Source organism: Limulus polyphemus, unplaced genomic scaffold, assembly GCF_000517525.1.
Source record: "Limulus polyphemus unplaced genomic scaffold, Limulus_polyphemus-2.1.2 Scaffold73, whole genome shotgun sequence".
Lineage (NCBI taxonomy): Eukaryota > Metazoa > Arthropoda > Merostomata > Xiphosura > Limulidae > Limulus > Limulus polyphemus.
The window spans coordinates 640,672-661,870 of record NW_013665683.1 but is presented as its reverse complement, the minus strand read 5'-3'; the positions used below and the strand labels follow the sequence as shown (position 1 = coordinate 661,870).

The 21,199-nt window shown below is 33.5% G+C and overlaps 1 protein-coding gene across 7 annotated transcripts in view; it reads left to right on the top strand.

Moving 5' to 3' along the window:
- Positions 1 to 9,370, top strand: part of LOC111087611 (kielin/chordin-like protein) — a 26,314-nt gene extending 16,944 nt beyond the window's left edge. For 2 of the 7 annotated variants that reach the window (XM_022394856.1, XM_022394843.1), the window contains exons 2-6: positions 225 to 332; positions 1,640 to 1,702; positions 2,026 to 2,214; positions 4,806 to 4,892; positions 8,868 to 9,370. In XM_022394856.1, coding sequence (XP_022250564.1) covers positions 272 to 332; positions 1,640 to 1,702; positions 2,026 to 2,214; positions 4,806 to 4,892; positions 8,868 to 9,106 — 639 coding nt within the window. In that variant the 5' untranslated portion in view covers positions 225 to 271 and the 3' untranslated portion in view covers positions 9,107 to 9,370. Of the gene's footprint in view, positions 1 to 218; positions 333 to 1,639; positions 1,703 to 2,025; positions 2,215 to 4,805; positions 4,893 to 8,867 lie in introns of all 7 variants that reach the window. The other 5 variants (XM_022394866.1, XM_022394862.1, XM_022394851.1 and 2 more) reach the window with 5 other exon arrangements.
- The last annotated feature ends 11,829 nt before the right edge of the window (positions 9,371 to 21,199 follow it).

Here is a 21,199-nt window from a genome sequence, read left to right as displayed (position 1 = left end):
ACGTTTGACATGTCATTTGTTAAGTAATACCCTAGATCTGTATTAATACACCTACCCACATGTTCGTATACGAAGCTATATTTAAGTGAGTATTTTATAAATGAAAATTTATATCTGATTTATAGGACAAATCATTATTGATGTAACAGTATACTGACCTTTCTTACATACTCAATTTCCTTTAACATTATCTTAATAACTATATTAAAATAACGCAGTTTCAGTTTCTTTTAGCCACCACTTGTTTCATTTATCAGAAAAAGAAGGCAGAATGGGTTCATCAATTACCCTGACGCTTATCTTAGCAACTGTCTTTCAAAAATGTCTTCAAGGTAAGTGTTACAAAGATCTATATGAATCTAGAAATCATTGTTTCACTTTATAAAATGTTCCATTGCAATAGACTTGCTTGTGGTTTTTAAACTGGAAAGTAAAAAACATCTTGTATTTGAAAAAAAAAGTCATAAAGCAATAAAAGGAAGATCAAAAGAAGCACAAGTAAAACATCACTCTCATTAGGCGTATTAGGCCTATCATGTTTTTAACGCTGCATTCTTTATCTAGTCCATTAGGGATTTTCAAGAATTAGAGTGTCTAATTCTTGAAAATACTTAAGGGATTAAATGAAGAATGCAGTGTTAAAAACATGATAGGCTTAATACCAATATCTTATGACAAGTATAATTAACTATAATTATGCTTCGTCAACTTGGAAAAGACGTTTACATCGTAACAGTTATTGTTAAAACATCACTGGCTATTAACGATTATACATTAATTTTAAATTATGACTAGTTTATCCATTTGAACGTTATCATGACTTAACTACTTTAATTATCGCTGCCATGGTTAGTAGCCTATACGTTCACCAAGTATAACAAGGCCGTAGGAAGAGGTAACAACAGTTAGGCCATGGCCTGACCACTTTTTCATGGCAAGCACAGCTACAACTTATGTATTGAAACTTGCGTCTTTTATTTCAGTACATTAAGTTGTGTGTATGCAGTATTTGTAGTTAAAATGGCGAAAGAGTAAATCTCGTAGCATTAAATTTTGAAAATTTTCTGACTCCAGACCCTTCTAGAAATGGCATGTTTTGTATGCCGGTAGTGTGCTTTTCACACATCATGTGTCATATTGTTTAGCTGTGGCAATGTCATGACAACTCTAAAATTGTTTCTTACGGCAATATATAACATCTAATTAGCTACTAACTTGCAGCCTTATTGTTAGTCTATATCTTATTTTTTTCGGTTGCTACTTCGCGGCTTTTTTCAGGTGACTCTGAGAAGGATTACTATTTAATGATAAGAATAAATTAGTCACTAATTAGGGATTAGGGTTAGGTAATCATACAATTTAATTAACCATATCAACGATTTGTATTCGATCACCACAACCTCACCTTAAGTTCTTAGTTTATCATTTATGATTTAACACTTCAGGACTTGTAAACCGATAGTGCTAATAAATTGAATTTTTTCGATGTTTTAATCAAAATAAGAGGATGAAGATCTTACTTTGAAAAGTTTGTCGATTTAATTCAGCAATTCTAACGTGTTTAATGTACAACTATCTTGTTACGTTTGACTTATAGCGAGATTGAAATATTTCTTAACCATTAAACATTTCATTTCAGTTCCACTGGGGATAAAAATGGATCAGCAGACTTCACTACCATATAACATGGCATCGAACATCGGTACTTGTTGCATACATTTATTTTGGTAGCCTTTTTTTTCTTTCTATATTTGTAATGGTCTTAAAAACACAACAAAACATCTTAATGAAAACTTTACCTTCATAATTATCAGTGTGAGAAAAAAGTTTTTACTAGTGTCATTAATTGAGAATTTTAGGTTGTTATCTTGTTTTTCCTGTTATTTCAAACTATTAGCCCCGAGACCTAACTAATCACAGAGAGCAAAAATGTTTTCTTGTGTACTTTTTCAGGTAAACTTTATTGTTTTGAAATACCCTTTGGATCTAAGATCTAGAAGCGTTATTGTTTAATCGTTCTTTCAGATCATGCATGCTACCTCGAGGGTAATCGATACGAATCAGGTCATTCTATTCCACGTTCTCATCCCTGTCATTATTGTTCCTGTGTTCGAGGATATATTGACTGCTATTGGCAAAAATGTCCTCCTTCTCCTGTCGGATGCATTGAATTGAATTATGATGGCGTGTGCAATCCGTCATTGTATTTGTGCCGTAAGAAAATTTTCTTTTTGTAGCAACAACAACAACAAAGTAATGACAGAAATAATAACAGACAAATGAATCTATTTCGCGCTTTTGTATTTATGATTTCTAATTAATGTTCATGCAAACTTTGATAGTTTGAGTCGTAAAAAAAAAAAGTGCCTTACTAGCTAGGGTTAGTGATTTAACCCTTTAGGTCATGCACTCGCCTAGCATATGGGAGGACTTGAACTCGATACCTAGCCGAAGAAAAAATTCAATTAACGCCTACGATCATGAGATAATACCTGAGGATGGATCTTGTGTGAGAGGGAAGGAATGTGGTAATTTAAGTGTCTTACTGGTAGTGGGATAACCCTTTAGATCAGTTGGTAGACCACCCGACTAACGTGTGAGATGTCATGGGTTCAATTCTGAGCAGATGCAACTGAAATGATCACAAAACATTAACAAAAACAACAAAACAAAAACGAACATTATTGTGTTTTGACACTGATCTTGTAGAAGGTAGTTAGGGTGGGGATTCTGTAGTTTTCGTTACGAATTTCAAGTTTCAGAAATTTACACTAGTTATTAAAAACAGTTTAATCAAGATTTTACCATAAAAACTTACAAAGTACGTAGTAATCAAGCTCAAGTGAAAATTTTCTGGAGATAGTCCATGTTATTATTGTCACCAACTTATAATTTTTGACTCTTCCAAATGGATTATAACACATGTGGCGATATCACGTGTAATTTCATCAGTTCATTATACTAATGTAATAGAGGAAATAATCTCTCCCTCTGTAGCCCCCTGGTGATTCTGCGGCAAGTCTCATGGTTTACCACACTAAAATTTGCGATTCGATACTCGCGATGGGTAAAGCATAAATAGCCCATTGTGTAACATTGTTCTTAATAACAAACTCTCTCTCTTTATATATATATATATATATATAAATAATTGTATAATTGAAAAATAAAGAAAAAGGAAGGACTACATTATAAGGAAGAATAGTATGAATTTAACACAGCATATACAAACCTTGGATGAAAATGTCGTAATATTACGTAGAAAACGAAAGAAAAAAAAAGAAACAAAGCAGCTACAAAACATACATGTAGCACATGGGCACACACCATAAGGTGGGTAGTTATGCAATATGCCCTGGTTTTTGAGGTATTGGTGGAAGTAAGACTCAAATTGCGTTGGGGTACACAGTCTATCCAATTTAACCTCAGTTTCGCAGGTATCATAAGTACATTATTTAGATTTAGATATTAAGATAACTAATAATTATTGTAATATTAATATTTATGATGAAATAAATGATTTTACATGTCAAATTTTTGGAATTCTCTCGCCAAACAGTAATGTACCAAATAATGCAATACAGAGCATCATACATTCACATCTACTCAGGTATTGTAGAATTTGTAGCAATGAATAGTTCCTTATTTTCAACGTTAATATATTAGTGAGTAAATTGATTTGTAAAAGAATTAATAAGATAACATTAAATGTTTTAAATTATTCTATAATAAATATACAAAATATGTAAGTAAATTTAAAAATAGTAGTATAAACGAATTCATAATATACATAATAAGTAATAATTTCTATTTTTTTTTGTAGTGGAAATTACTGGAATTACTTATTTGGACTGTATTTTGTATAGGTGTATTAATGTAGGTTGTGTCACTTTCTCTATATAAGACCTGCTACTATGTAATTATTATAGAACCATTGAAAATCTTGACAGTAGCATGGATGAATGGAGGATGGGAGGTATACTAACAATTTAGGTTGGGACGATGTTAAGGTATTACTATACAAGCCAAACATAAACTGTTATACATACATCAATGGGGGAGACAGTAAAACTGTCCTTGAAGTTGGCATTCCAGGCCTCATAATGATGTTTGGACATAAATACCGCGATGTTAAGGTATTACTATACAAGGGTATTTATGTCCAAACATCATTATGAGGCCTGGAATGCCAACTTCAAGGACAGTTTTACTGTCTCCCCTATTGATGTATGTATAACAGTTTATGTTTGACTTGTATAGTAATACCTTAACATCGCGGTATTTATGTCCAAACATCATTATGAGGCCTGGAATGCCAACTTCAAGGACAGTTTTACTATCTCCCCTATTGATGTATGTATTCCAATTATTTCTTTCTTCTTGTTTTTTTTTTTTTGAGCAGCCACCTTCCCATATCTGGCTGCACACAGCGAAAGTGGTGAAGATGTAAGTTGTTGTGGGGTAGAGCACCCACATCTGCTCTTATTATCATTATTAATAATGTGTGACCTGCGAAACTGAGGTTAAACTGGATAGACGGTGTACCCCCAACGCAATTTGGGTCTTACTTCCGCCAGTACCTTAAATACCAGGGCACGTTGCATAACTACCCACCTTATGGTGTGTGCCCAGGTGGTGACTTGTATGTTTTGTACCTGCGTTGTTTCTATTTTCTTTTTTGCTTCATTTTCTACGTGACATTACCATTAATTATATATATATATATATATAAATTTTTTTCATTTATGCATATCATTTCATGGTTATTGATGGGTCTTACATTATTTGTTATTGCTTCTCCACAGCTATTCCTGATCACAATCAGACTTTTCCTATGAAATATACATTAAAACGAGATGGGCAAAAGTATAAAACAGAAGAGGAACAAAATGGTAAGAGAGGATGCATATATCAGTACTTCCTGTCTTTGAAAGTTATCCTAACACATCCTATGCCTTACATACAGAGGTTGAATACATTATACCAAAACGATTTTGTAGTCTCATTACGCCATTACAGTCCATGTTGTCACGCCTGATCATGCACTATCTGATGGCTGTTTCATCTTGCAGTAGCCATATAGTATAGTTACTGTTGCTAAAAGGTCCATTGTAAGGCTGTCATGTCAAAAGTACAATACTTTTACTTGCATGCTTTCCACAATCCATTTAGTGCAGTGGTTACCAAACATGGGGTCACGGAAGACTCTGGTTATGCACAGATTTGGCGGAAAAATCATATAGGTAGCAAGTAAAGCTTAAAGAGCCAATTGAAATAAATTTTTGAACAGGGGCGGACACTGAAAAAAGTTTAGGAACCGCTGATCTGGTTTATGAGGACGATGGCTTCCCAGCTTCTACTTCAACATTCCTAACGCACACAGAAATCCATAGATGCTTCATCCAGTGACTTAGCTTGTATGTCTTCATATAGAATAGCATGAATACCCTTTCATTCTCCAGCTGCTTGAGGTTTGAGATGGTTGAACGGATATATTGTGGGAGCAGCTTGTGCACACGTGAGTAGTGTTGCTTTCTCAGCTGGAAATTTTATTTGTTATGTAGTATACTGTTGCCTGGGGCACGTGGATGGTTTTTTGACACTGAATTTTGTGTTCGTGGATCCTCACCTATTGCTTGCCATGGCGGGGGCACGACTTGCAGTTTCTTTATGGATGACCCTGTTGCCCAAAATTGATCTAAATCACTTTGTTTTCTAATGACATTAAAGACAAAGGGTATTCCTATTTTGGAAACTCTAAATCCCTGATTTGAAATCATCTTTATGGTCTTAATATATTAAAATTTTGCATCAGAAGGGGGTGTTACGTATCCTTTCCCAAAGCGATACATTCTTGTTAGCATCAAACTACATAAGAAACACGAAAATATGTCAAAGTATAGTTCTGATACATTCCATTGCACTGTGGTTTTATTGGGTGTAGTTGTCACGTGACTTGCTAATTAGTGTATTAAAAATCGTTTTAACATAATGTACTCAACCGTTGTATACTTGAAATGCACAGACACATAAATCGAATCTCTCTTGTCATTTAGCAGTATATTTAATAGGAACAATAGTGATCTCAGTGTTTCCACTACCACCTTATGGTTAGTCAGTTACTACAAAGGGTGGTTATTATCACCTTCCTGCCTTTAAGCCATTGTTTGTTTTATACTGTAACATCAATTGTTTTATAACTCCTGCGTTGATCTACCTAAATGTAGCAACAGGCTCTAAGTATTATGGTTGTAGTGCACATATTACAAGCAGTAACTGCATGAACTTTTTTTAAAAAAAAAGTTAAAAAAGTTCCAAATTTTCTTTTACTCAACCCTTGAGGCGTTTAAAGACTATACTACTTCGTGTCATTGAATGGCATCCACTAATTTAACCTTCTGTCCGATTATGAGACCTAAATCGATGTCATCTAAGCCACGTCATGGAACTGGTGTAGCTCATGTGAGTAATTAAGCATGAATAGCTCGTCCATTCTAGAGGCTACTGCTCCTCTCAGTGCTTTTTAAGTCCCTGTTAAACTTCCGGATCTATGCTTCCTGCCCCAAACCCTCCTTACTCAGTCCTTACACTGCTTGGTACAGTGCAGGGGGACACTTGACATCATACAGTGGATTATGACTGTTTGTATCATGCTGCTAAAGTCTCATTAGTGAGCTGCCCTTAATGCAATTAATGTAGATTCTAGTACCCAACACTGACGTTATTTTTGGTGGTTTTACCAAATATTAAGACACCACTGGACAAGTTCACTATACACTAATCAAAACCTAGTAACAACACCGAAAGATAAGTCTTTTGTTGTGTATTCCTCTAATCCAAGAGTCTCCGCTAAATGAAGCCTTACCGATAAACTGAAGTTTTAAACTAATGAGTAAGCAAACACCAAAGCGACTAAGTCTCCGTAATACAAAATATATAATTACATTAGTACTCGAAAAGATTACTGACAAAGAAAACGTGAATAAATGGATGCTAAGTCTGGCTTATGCACATAGAAATATGCACTAGGGACAGGACTTAATTATGTAACATATAGACGTACGGGTAAGGGACGTGTCTTGATCATATCATCATATAGAAGCACACTTCTTGATTATTTAACCATGTATAAATAGATGTTAGGCACAGGCCCTTGACTATTTGGTTGTGTATAAGTAGATGTTAGGCACAGGTCTTTATTATGCGACCACCTAGAAGTATGTATAGGCACAAATCTTGATTATGTAACCGTGTAGAAGTATGCGTTAAGCAGAAGTCTTGAATAATTGGTGATGTAGAAGCATGTGCTTGGCACACTCATTTGGCTTCTGTGTTATACTGATAATCGGATGAATGATTTGGTTGCCTTCTAAAAAACACACAGTAACTAAATTAGCAAAATCAAAATAAGGACATTGTGTAGTATTGCATTAAACTCTAGGGGCTTTAAGGTGTTTTATTTGAATTACAGTTTTAATTATTTTTGATTAACACGACTGACCTTTCTAAAGCACAGAAGCTGAAAGGGAGCTTGAAACACTCCACAATACCAATAACTCCTGAAAATAAAAGACAAAAGTACAGGCAACCTTTTCGTGCCACCCCTCCCCCTTTTTCAGTACATCTTTTACCCGGAAACTTAGCTAATTCAAGTTCAAGTATTTAGAAGGTAATCCTATTCTCAGCACATGCAAAACGAACTTTACGACTAAGCAAGATAAGTACTTAAGGGAGACATGACGTGGGTATGAAATTCAACGTATAGCAACTGTATTTATATAGCAGTGTACTATTTAGTTTAACTGTGGCTGAACTATTTTATATCTAAATAAAATTGCTGAAGAAAAATAAAGATTTAGTTAGAATGCTGTAAATCTCAATTCCTTTGCATATATATATATTTATACTTTTCCAAATGTGTATTATAAACATCCATTAAGCCTAAAGATTGAGTGGAAACCCACGTTCAGAAATGAAATTACTATAATGACAAGATAAGTAATAATTAATTAATTAATTAATATTTTAATCAATATCATTTTTTCGTTTCAAAATCTTAAAAAGAAAAAATTAAATCAGGAACTTTAGCAATAAGTAAATAGACCAAGATTAAAACTAAAGATCAAAAGAAACTGTAGTTTGATGATTATGTTGAAACTTCTGTTATTATCTCATCAAAATAAGGCAATAATATAATTTGTATTTATGGCAAAGCCACTAAGGCTACCTACACTTGCCCCTAATTTTGAACTACTTATCGAAGTCAAGGCAGCTGTCAGCAGAGGGATTGACTGTTACTCTTATAATGCCCTCACATCTTAAAGTTTGGGAAAATTTTGTAGTATCGCAGGGATTCGAACTTGAACTCACCAGCTCCGAAAATAAAGAGATCTACCATAAAGTCAACCCGCATCACAAAAGTAAAAAAGCATTCTGTTATCTAACAATGTAATTAAATTGTCCTTTTAGGAAATCTCTGAAGATGAGCATTTAGTGATACAAATAATGATCAAACAAACGTGTGTGAAGTAAGGAAATATATAATAAATATTAAAAATAGAGACACACAGTTAGAAGAACTGTTTTAACCACATAAGGGATAATTTCAATAATAATGATTTAAGAATAAACAGTGAATTTGTTCCTTACAATGAATAGCATTACGCACAAGGTAAAATTAATAACAAAACTTCCATGACTGAAGATGAATGGAAATTGGAGAAAATTAATTGTGTATCGCTGAATTTAGAGTTTAAATTATTAATGTAAATAGCTGATAATGAAAAAGTTCCTAAGCAGTAATTTGTGATATTTTTTGTTAAACTCTTGTTTGATATCTTCTATATATTCATATTATTTTCCAACAGCTCCAGATTGTGTTATTTTGAGCGTTCCTTATCGACGGGGTGAAACTATAGGTGTGGCTAGCAATTCGTGTCTGGAGTGTCGCTGTGCTAATGGCTCAATGTTCTGTAGTCCAAAATGCTGTTTTCAACCTACGGGCCCCGAAGAAAATTCTTTCCTCGTTAGTCGAAGTGGAAGACGAAGTTGGGTACCTGTAGTAGAACATCCCTTAGCATATCTTCGGGAATACTTCAAGCAGTAGAACCTGGTCTCCAGACTGAACACTGTAGAATGGCAGTTTATCTATCGACAAAACTGCAGGAATTGCCCACAGAAACTGTTTTTATTATTTCTAAACGTAGCAAAAAGTGTATTTTATTTTATCACTAACAATACTTCAAGCGACACATTCGAATCGGAATATCTGCTACGTCTCCAAACTCGGTATTGTAAAACACAACTACCACGAATGTATTGCACAATGAAGGAACTTTATATCAATAAACAGCAGCTGGTTTTAGAGTGACTCAGATAACGTGTTTTCAATCACTAAATCTCCCAGTTTTAATCATAGTCAATCAGAAAGCAGCACAATGGAAACTAAAAACTAGAAAATGTCACTAAAACAATATGGCATTGAAAGACCACAGAAGAATGGTTCGTTAATTAAGTATATTATTTATTGAAAACGGTATATTATACAAGTTGCAACGCGTAAATTTGGTATAGTAGATTTTCAGCATGCGTTATTGCAGTGATGATTTACACTAAAAATAATAATGAATTAATGTTTCACTATTCAGTATACGGTACCAGTTGCTTTATTTCGAACCTATTCGTTGGTGATTTTTTTCTCTCTATAAAGTTACTTTATCAGAAATAGACTTTACCTGTTAAGGTAGAAGTTTTTAACAGGTCGTTTCTAGTTGGCAGTCGAACACTCATCAAGTTACTGAGTATTATTTATGAAAGAGCGGCAATTAAAACCCTGAAAACCCTTTTAAATTTATAAACATTGCGGCAGTTAAAACCCTTTTAAACTTATAAACTTTGCGGCAATTAAAACCCTGAAAACCCTTTTAAACTTATAAACATTGCGGCAATTAAAACTCTTTTAAACTTATAAACATTGCGGCAATTAAAACCCTGAAAACCCTTTTAAACTTATAAACATTTCTTAACTCCTTGAGATAATAAAAATTGCGGGACGACTTAAACATCAACGCCTTAAAATCATTACACGAAACAATATCTGCTTAGTATTATTTCGATTTGAGAACCTGACAAATTAGATGTATTTACTTCATTACATGATAGTTTCATTGAAGGTTTTATGTACTTTCATATTCGAACAACACAGATAAATGTGATAAGCTGTTTCACTGTTTTCTATCTAAATCTTAAATAGCACATATGGCTTTAAATGAACTTATTGTAAATTGTCACAGTGTTTTTTTAATAAATATCTTGGATCAATGTATTATTTTCAAGCTCAATAATATAAATAAGCTGACAAAATAAGCTCGTAAATTCATTTTAAATATAAATCCTTCTCGGTTTAGATTCTGCAAAACAGGCTTTATGAATGTTAGGATAAAACCATTGAGCAAAGAATATACCAGAAAAACCAGATTTCACACCAATGCCATAACTTGACTTAGAGTGGTGAAGACGAAGAAAACTAGAGAGTAAAATATTTCGCAATGTTGAAAACTTAGGATTATAATATATTTTACAATAATTTTCATATTTCATATGCTAACAAATTAACTTTCTCGTTGTTCAGTTCCAGGAACTGGCAAGGTCTCTGTGATAGCGAGTGCAACTAATTGGCTTTCCTCCTCATGGTCAATAGTTCAAAATTAGTGACTAACTGGCTTCCCTCCTCATTGTCAATAGTTCAAAATTAGTGACGGCTGTACATGAAAACAAGAGTCTCTTAACTGGATGCTCAGCCGTTATGCTGAAAATGTCCTGTTTTTTTTTATGTGGTGTTAAACAATCGGGACGAAAATATCAAAGTGAAGTTAAAGTCAATTTCATTATACTAACAAAATCATATCCTCAACCAAGTAGATATATCATAATCAAAACGATGCTGTGGCCTCTAGAAAACTAATCCTCTTTCTTATTGAAAAAGTTGTGTTTATCTTTGGAAAACATTTTAGTATGGTGCTTTCTAACCATAAATTGACATGAACCGTATATATAAATAAAGTTTAGGTCTCTTCATGAAGAAGAAAGGCGGGTATGTCTTCTAAAAACCTTATTTTATGGATCTTAGTATTTATAAGCCGACATCAAATGTATACCCGTATAAGTTGTTAAAGGCTATAACCTAAAATCGATAAAAAAAACAACAACTCTTAACTCAATGCTTGTCCATTGTTCGTTTTTATTTTCAATGAATATTATCTTAGCATTTTTCTACTAACTTTAATCTTAATAACATCGTAGATATTTTTATTAGAAATGCTCTAGAACTCTCATCCATAACCATTACAAGAACGTGTTTTACTTGTTTAAATTTAAACTACAAAAATCTGAAAAATTTTAGAATAACTTTATCTCGCGAAACAGGCCACCAAAAAAGCACAAATGAAAACCAAAATATTTTGTGGTAAAGAAGTTGGACGTAGGTATAAATAACTGCAGAAAACTGCCACTTTGATCAGATACAAGATCAGATGCAATAGTTTTAATATTTGGCTAGAATATTCTGTCTAAAATCTTAATATGCTGCTAAACGCTTTTTAAAACTCACAACTGATGAGCTGTTTTTCAATAATATTTTGTATAGTCAGTTTCTGCGCATGATTCTAATAACAGGACATTACGTTTAATCATAAGGTTAAAAAAAAGAATAAAAACATTCTAAGTAAAAAAATGATCAAATTAATGTTGATCGTATGTAACGACAGAACGGAAGTATATAATTGCTCTGAGCAAATTATTCGTTTCTGTAATTTAACGACAACGGCAAATTTTATGTCTGACTGACGTAATATCTTGAAAGTTCCCAGTCTGAACTGCTTATATTATAAAGAGTTTCTCGTGTAAAGATATAAAACCACTCATGCTATGCATAACATGTTAAAGATCAAAGAGCAAAATGTTCATTCAAGTGAATGCTGCGAACTAATGATGTAATATAAAGAATAAATCTATATCTTGTTGAATTTTTGAAAGATGGGTTCTGTGATTTAAGTTGTTGTTGTTGTTTTCACAGAGAAGATAAAAATTTGATTTTTGTTTTGTTTCATGTCGTTGAACTTGACTTATTTCGTTAAATATATCTATAGACATGACATATTGAATAAAGCAGTTCCTTGCAATACGTAGAATGTGTTTATTACGTGTTAAACTTGTTTCGAGAAATGCACACTGGTAAGTTATCTTTGCAATAACAAGACAGCTGAATATTTAGAGAATTAAACGTGGTGGTCTAAGTTGTATCGTAGTAAAGGTACAGCATCCAAGTTCACAGGAAACATAAATATTTTTATGTTTATTAATAGAAACACAAATTGATGGCACACTAAAAACGGTAACGACGACTGGTACTTTATTTAAACATCCCTTAACGTCAACTCTGAAAAATGGATTCGCTCTCTCTGATGCTGAACAAAAGTCTAGAGACCAAAAAAGTGAACTTCTCAAGGAAACTGACGCAAGTAATAAAAAGCAAAGTCACCAAATGAACACTCATTATTCCCATGGGAAAATCGTACCAAAAGCCCATGAAAGTCAGCTTCCAAGTTGATATGGCTAAACAATCCAGTAAGAAGAAAGAAATAGTTTTGTCAGAAAAATGCCACTATTTATAGTAGCACAGCTTTAAAGTCATTAAGAGTGAAATCTTACAAACAAATATAACTTTTGGGAATATTTCCAAATATTTAGTATTGTAATAAAGTAATAAAAGGGTACGTTTATTAGTTAAGGCTATACTTACTCTATATCTAATTAAACATCCCATAGATCTAGTAGTATGTGTGAATAAAGTTCGCCTTTCTCCAAAAAGTTCAGCATGTTCTATAGGTAGGTACACGTGTAGAGTAGCTTACTAATTTCTTATGGGCAGTTAAACATTGTTTAGATATAGGAGCGTGCAAAGACAACTTGTGTATTTTTCTGTGTAGTTAAGCATGCTCTAGAGCTAGCAGTTGGCGAAAACATTTTATGTTTTTTAATGTGTAGAACTAGCAGTACAAAAAATACTGTTTTTATTTTAGCTAAACATTCTTTACACCAAGCAGAATGTGTATGTTCTCTATATGGTTAAACATCCAACAGAACTAACAATACATAACAAATCACTGCCATTTGTTAGCTAAACATTCTTTACACCAAGCAGAGTACGTATATGTTCTTTGTATGTTTAAACATCCAACGGAACTAGCAATACATAGCAAACCACTGCGATTTGTTAGCTTAACATTATTTACACCAATCAGAGTGTGTATATGTTATTTGTAGAACTGAACACATCTTACATAAACCTACTATTTTCTATACCTGGTTAAACGTCTTCACTGGACGTAAAGAAAACTTTTTTTCTCTCTGTGGAGAAAAATATTATAACATTTCTAACTAACTTTTATGAAAGCCATGATTTAGGAAACCATTTCAAAAATGATTGGAGACAGATCACTTGTATTACTTCTTGTCCACATTTTATGTTTATACTTCTTTTCTAAATTTATATACCAGCTGTGTTCTAATGCTCTCAGAAAATTAGTTCATGATGACCGCTTATAGCTTTATGATTTTTGATGCTACAGATTAGTAGATCAACAATAATACCACTTCATGCTGTGAGGTCTTTGAAAGTTAAGAGATATTCCTATGAAAGATGCCTTCAAGAAGAGATGTGTTGGAGATTTAAAAGCTTGCTTCAAGCAGTAAGGTTTCTGGGGATTAGTAAACATGGTTCATAATAACGCTTCATGTTAACATCTGAGCAACAAAGTCGAGACGAAGGCTTTTTTACCAAAAATATGTGAAATCTTTGGTATTTAAACCATTCGACATCTTCTAGTTCTGATTTAATAGCATCTACCGTGGCTTATTTGGTTCTAATATTATTTGAGGACTTTTATTACTTGTGGAGACGCAACCGCTAAGGCAACAGTTTCATCACTAGCGGAATTGGATCCATTCAAACATCTCTTCTTTTTTTTTCTGAAACCGCCAGAGATTTCTATCACTGGTGGAACCTCATTCACAAAAGCTGATTTTGTACATAAAACGTTAGAGAACTGCCACCACCTATGGAATCACACATTCCAACCCTGCACTGGTTTTTAGGCAATTGGGGAACTTTCATTATTGGTGGAATCATATACATCAATACATTGTTGGTTTTTAAAGAACTGGAGAGATTTCATTTCTGGTGGAATCCCATACTTTAAGACAGCGTTGATTTTTAAACGATTAGAGCTTTGATCACTGGTGGAATCATATACATTAAGACATCGCTGGTTTTTAAACAACTGGAAAAATCTCATTTCTGGTGGAATCATATCCTTTAAGCAGCGCTGATTTTTAAACGATTAGAACATCAAGACATTGCTGGTTTATAAACAATAAACGAACTTCCATTACTGGAGGAACCATATACATCAAAAGAGTTCCGGTTCTTAAACAATCATAAAAAGGTCCATAACTGGGAAATTTTATCTATTAATTAAGACGGCATTAATTCATGAGCAATTAGAGAACCATAGTTCAAAGGTTGTGTCCAACAAAGCTAACTCCCAGTGGCTCAACGGTACGTCTGAAGGCTTATAAAACTAAAAACCAGGTTTCGATACCTATGGCAGGCACAGCAACAACAACAAAACCAACAAAGCTAATCTGGTTGTTAGCAACTCCTCCTATATCGCTGATGGAATAATATATCCTCCCAAACAGTTCTGACTCTTTAGACCATTAGAGAACGTTTATATTTACTGGAATTTCATCCTCCAAGGCTAGATTGTATATTTTTAAAGTTAACCGAAAGAATATTTTAAATACGTGCAGCAAAGATATTATTCTTTTTCAAGCTTTTCACATGCGGAAAATGCAGAATTTCACTTATCTCTTGGACGATCTAAGTTAGCCATCATTTAGCTAATCCCTTAAACCATTTAAGTTATCAATCGCATAGCCAGTTTCCTGCACTGTTTAAATTGTTACTATTTTATCTAATTTTTCGGACGAATTACATTGTCCATCCTTTTTATTAGTCATCTGGATCATTTGATCATCTATCATTCAACTAAAATTGAAACCTGAAGTACTCGAAACCTGAATGCATTTATAAAAGTTCATGGTAAACAGTAGTGCATGTTCAACAATTTATACTAGTCAAAAACTGCTGAAAGTCGCAAAACAGACTAAAAAAAATACTAATCAAAAATACACTAACTGTTGCCCCCCAGTGGCACAGTGGTATGTCTGCGGACTTACAACGCTAGAATTTGGGTTTCGATACTCGTGGTGGGCAGAGCACAGATAGCACACTGTGTAGCTTTGTGATTAATTACAAACAAACAAACACTAACTGTTTATCCAGAGAATTACAGTACGTTATATTAACACGATTTCAGAACGTCATCAAGTCGTTACAGTCCATGTCACTACGGTAAGTCATGGTCTGTCTGACGGTCGTACATCTTTACAATAGTCCTGCAGCGTAGATTTCATTGAAAAAAGCTATGTCGTAAGGTTGTCATGTACAAAGCGCATTACTAATGCCGTTTCATAATCAATCTAGTGTACGAGGAGAGTGGTTTCCAAGCGCTTATTTTAATAGTTAGATCGCACAAAAATCGATAGACTCTGTTCCAGCAATTTGATCAGAATGTCTTCGTATGGAATAGCATGAATATCCGTTTCATTCTCTATATACCTTAGGTACACAATGGTTGAACGGAAGATATGACTGGCCTTATCTGGGAGAACCTATTCTTTGTTAGTCTCATTTCCAGTCAGAGATCCTTTTTGATTACATTTTGTTTTGTTATCTGGGTTATTTGGACATATTTTGACACCGATCTTTGTGTTTTCATCTGTTATAAAACGCCGTACTCTGTTTTCCAAGGCTAGGGTACGACTCATTACAGGTGTCTTGCTGGATGTTCTTGGTACCTCAAATTAATCCACATTACTTTGTTTTCCACTGCCATTAAGTACAATGGATATCTCTATCTTGAAAATTCTAAACCTACGATCTGAACACATCTTTAGGATCTGAGTTTACGAATAGTTTACATAAGATAGGGCTGTTGCATACCTTTTATAAAAGCAATAAATTTTCGGTGACATCACATAACCTACGTAACGCTTAAAAATGTGAAAGTGTAATTCTGATACATGGTGTTCCACGGTGAATTTATATCACTTTTGGTTATCACGTGACTTGCTGGTTTGTGTATTAAAAATCTTCTTAATATAATTTACTTTGTATACTGTATACTGATGTTCTGTTACTGAATCTAGACTACGTTACACCGCACCTGGGTAGCTCAGTAATAGGCTTGGGGCTTACTACGCTAAAAATCGTGGTTCGATACTCACGGTGGCCAGAGCGCAGATAGCCCATTGTGCACAAAGGTTACACCAATATAAGCATATGTATCTATAATCCTCTCAAAAAACAGATGAGCGACCAATGAAAACGAATTTTTGGATTCCGGTTGTGTAATTTATTAATTTAACGCAAAAAATAAAATGGCTTCCCACATGTGCTATTATTTAACGTTAGAGTCAGTAGTGGAAAACTACAGAAAATAAACCGTAAACATTTGCAAAATAGTAATATCTATGTATGTAAGTTAAAATATTTAATATTTGTTTAGTTTGTTTTATAGCAAAGCCACATTGGGCTATCTGCTATGCTCACCACAGGGAGCCGAACGATGGATTTTAGCGTTATAAGTCTGTTAATTCAGCAAATTGTAAACCGTAAGTCCTGTAACTAAATTGAATCAATCCCTAATAATTACTCGAGAAATTATTTGTATATGTAATTTATCATACTAATAAGTTGACTAAATAAATAATTAAATACCAACAACGGTAAATACAATAGCTAATAATGTTGACAAATACTGATCTAACCAAGTAACGAAGTAGTGCTGTACTATATAATGAGTAGTTATTTCCCCGAAAGAGGGCCGAAGGCCGCCTGGAGGGGCTACCAGTTTGAACTACTCGCATCACTATATAGTAGTGTGTTGCCTGTCAGTCAGTCAGTAGACACCAAAATGACGTCACATAAGGGACGCTTAATGTTGCAATTTTTTCTGTCGTGACGTCAGTAAAACGTGTGCATGCCATGAATCACGAGAAGAATTATGCACTATGTAGGCTATAACACAGCATGACATATAAACTTCAAAAGCAAGAAAAGAAATCTTTGATATTCTTCATTTTGGTTTTATTTACTCTTGAAACAGAACACTTTCGGGGACCCCTGCATAAGTACGTCTAGTGTAACTTCTATATAGCTGGAGAAATGTATAAAAAACGGTCGCTCGACATACTAAAACTGTTCATAACTGTTACAGAAATAAAGGTGTAGCTAAGATAATTTTGAAAAGATCAAGGTATTTTGTAAAATATTTAATTCAATAAACAATAGCAACTAGAGTTTTTAAATATGTCACAAAATTAAATAAATGTGATACTTGTAATACTGTAGAAGAAACCTTTTTGTGTGTTAAAAACATAAGTGAGTTGATGAGTTTAGCCTAGCTTAACAAATCTTATAATATTGAACATATCCTATTATATCTAATGAGTCGTGAAGAGTAAGGATTGCAGAGTAAATGTATTAGAAAATAGTGAATTTATAGTTTCGAGAATAAGGGTATTTTATCAAAAAGTTTGAACATGAATGTTTGATTAACGATACTTATATGATAGACGAAATAACTTGTATGTTTTCTGTAATGAAAGAGCTTCTTCCAGGGTGAATCCTGGCGGTTATGTTTATCAATGCCAGGATAACCTAGAAAGTTCGATAAAAGAAAGAGTTTATACATTGGTAAGCACGATTGATATGCAAATCTTTGTTTTAGTCTTCTTCACTGAGGTTTATTAAAAATAAAAGTTCAGGTTCGAATGAATACAAATCAGCAACGTTTGGGCTGAAGTTGCAAAATTATTCAAAAGGGAAAAAACGCTGAACTTATAAGAATGCCTTAAGCGTGAAACAGCGATACTTTTTTTTGATGACATCATCATACAAGTCCTACACTCAGCATTATAAACAATTTCCTTTAATAAGTATTACGTATGAGTAATACATTCAGCATTATCTGCGTGACATCGATGCATTAGTACGACCATGATCTATAAATATTTTATTGCGAAATGAGCTAATATACACCATGTGATAGCACAATAGTTTAGATTCTTACAAAAAATTATCCAAAATTATGATGTTTAGAACAGAACAAAAGTTTAATATTTCACTAAACCTATCTGAAGGAGACTCATAGTGCTTAAAGTTAGGTGAAGCGCAAATTCAAGCCTAACTTTGTGATATCTTATAAAGTTTGAACAATCTCCTCCCCCCAGTCTACTTCAACACGAAGATCTTGACTAACATCTAGAAACTGGTTTATTCCACGTACCTTCGTGTCCTTTTCTGCTCTTGTGAAAGTTGATGGTCTTTGTCTTTTGTTGTTAGGGTTAATGCACGAGCTAGTCACGCTAAACGTCGCTTTCCACTGAAACAAACAACAATTTTTTAAGGTTAGTCTTAATACATTTTAAAGATTATAATTCAAAATGTATTATAAATGTAATTCTATAACTACTGCAATACACTTTTATTACAATTCTAGGCACTGTTCACAATGATGGTCTGAGTTTTTTTATGACTGTGGATTGTTTTTTTTTATTGATCGCCTTTGCTTGGTTTGTCAGTTGAAATATATTTTGGACATCTCCTACCCCCCTCCAAAAAAAAGCACTTACAACCATTGTTGTTGACATTCATTTAAATGTTCTTGTATGGCAGTTGCAAAATATTATGATTGTCAGAATTCTGATTGATAAATAAATAAAAAAGTTGTATTTTTTGCCTGAGTTCTTCAATATATTAGTGTGTCATGCAATAAAAACCAATTTATATGTCAATCAATAGAAACTCTTTACTTATTCAACTAAACAGCAACTAAGGTGTAAGCCCAAAGAAAAACAACAACAAAATACAGATGGCGTCATTACTAACAATTTACTTCTAATATGTGTTTGTGGTAATGGAAATAAAAAAATATAACTTCTAGAAACAATACTCTTATTCATTAAGGGTAAGTTGTATGAACAAGAACCTAAATATTTGTTCTACCATCACTGATTTTAGTCTATTTTAGTCTTAGCCATGCTGGTTACGTTTACAAACAGTACCTTTTATGGCCTTCGTCACGAAATAGTTGTTGTTAAACTTGCATTTCATACTTAAGATCACGACTTGAAATATTCCTCATAAAATCCCTAAGTCGCCTGCAGAAATTGTGTTTTGTATATAAAGAGACTGTAATGATAAGATAACTAATGTTAGGGAAGAAGCTCTTTTATTAAACTATAAAATCACAAAGATAAATGATAAATAAACAGATAGATGTATAGATGCATAGACAGATAAATACATAGCTAGATACACAAATAGATAAATAATTATATAGACAGACAAACAGACAGGTATATATATATATAGAGAGAGAGAGAGAAATAGATAAGTAGATAGAAAGACAAACAAATAGACAGATAGGTAATAATGAAAATGAAGAAGGTTGACAAAATACAAACATTTTATTTACAAGGTTCGAACATTTCGGAATGCCTTTATTCCATATCTGAAAATAGGGTTAGAAAGTTTGTTTGTTTTTGAATTTCGCGCAAAGTTACACGAGTGTTATCTGCGCTAGCCGTCCCTAATTTAGTAGTGTAAGAGTAGAAAGAAGGCACCTAGTCATCACCACCCACTGCCAACTCTTGGGCTACTATTTTACCAACGAATAGTAGGATTGACCGTCACATTATAACGCCCCCACGGCTGAAAGAGCGAGTATTTTGGTGGGACGAGGATTCAAACCCGCGACCCTCAGATTGCGAGTCGAGTGCCTTATCCACCTGGCCATGCCGGGCCGGGTTACAAAGATATTTAGTAACTGCAACTATAATATCATTAATCACTAGTTAACTTAGTTATTAAGTAAAGTGGTAAACGGAAAGACAAAACAGAAAAGATTATATATATATATGTTCCGAAACAGTTTAGTTTTAATGGTATAAATGTAGAATAACTATAGATCTAAAGAGGTTTAAATATGAATAAAAATACACTCTACATATACAATGTTTCGACGTCTTCTACGTCATCTTCAGGTGTTATTTATGTTTTTTAATCGTTAAACTTATTTTCCGCCCAACACAAACAATACTATGTAATTTAAGTTAACATTGTACTTGAGTTTTGACAAAATAGAATAACAATCAGATTGAGCCCCCCCCCTCTTATTCGCTGTGATTACACGATACAACTTAAAAAGCTGCTGGTGTTCAAAAATTCAGGGGGGGGGGATTAAAAGTGAATTTAATTTTTGAGGTCCTGGGATATAAACAATTTTTTTTTTCAGTAGTGCCCATAAGAATTAATAAAACGAGCATAATATAGGATTTGCTTCCGGATTATTTGATTTACCGTGGAGAAATAAATATCTGTGTATTTATTCGTTTTCTTTTTTTGTTTTCTTTTTAATTTCGCGCAAAGCTACACGAGGGGCTTTCTGTACATTTTATTTTGTCCAATTCAAAAAATTGAGAATAATTAACAAAATATTTTTTTTAATTGAATAACATTTTGAATATTTATGTATTTTATGTGTTATTAAGGTGTTACTAGCGCAATGTTCAGTTTTTTTGGAATGCACTCTTTTTACTCTGCTTTTAAGTAAGTCCACTACAGAAATGAAAAACAGAAAAAAGGAGCTGCCTGAGCCTGAAAAGTACTAGACAGGAAGGTGTCATTCTTTTGTGCTCCTCTATATGTATGTGCTGTTTATATCTAGAATGAAAAACTATAGACCAGTGTTCTGAAAGGGTTATAAAATGAGACATAGACAAATTAAATTCAATAATAAGCTTGTTAGTTCCGCCATCAATAAGAGACCGGTCGGAAACAAGACAGAATGCTACGAATTTCGGCGTGAACCGGACTTTAGTCGGCGATAACCGCTTATCACGAATATACACACAAAATTAACTAACGTTCTATGCCAAACAATGGTGGGAGCGGAAGTGACGTCAGCAAGGATGTTATTAATTCAACTTTTATGACCCGTAAACATTACAA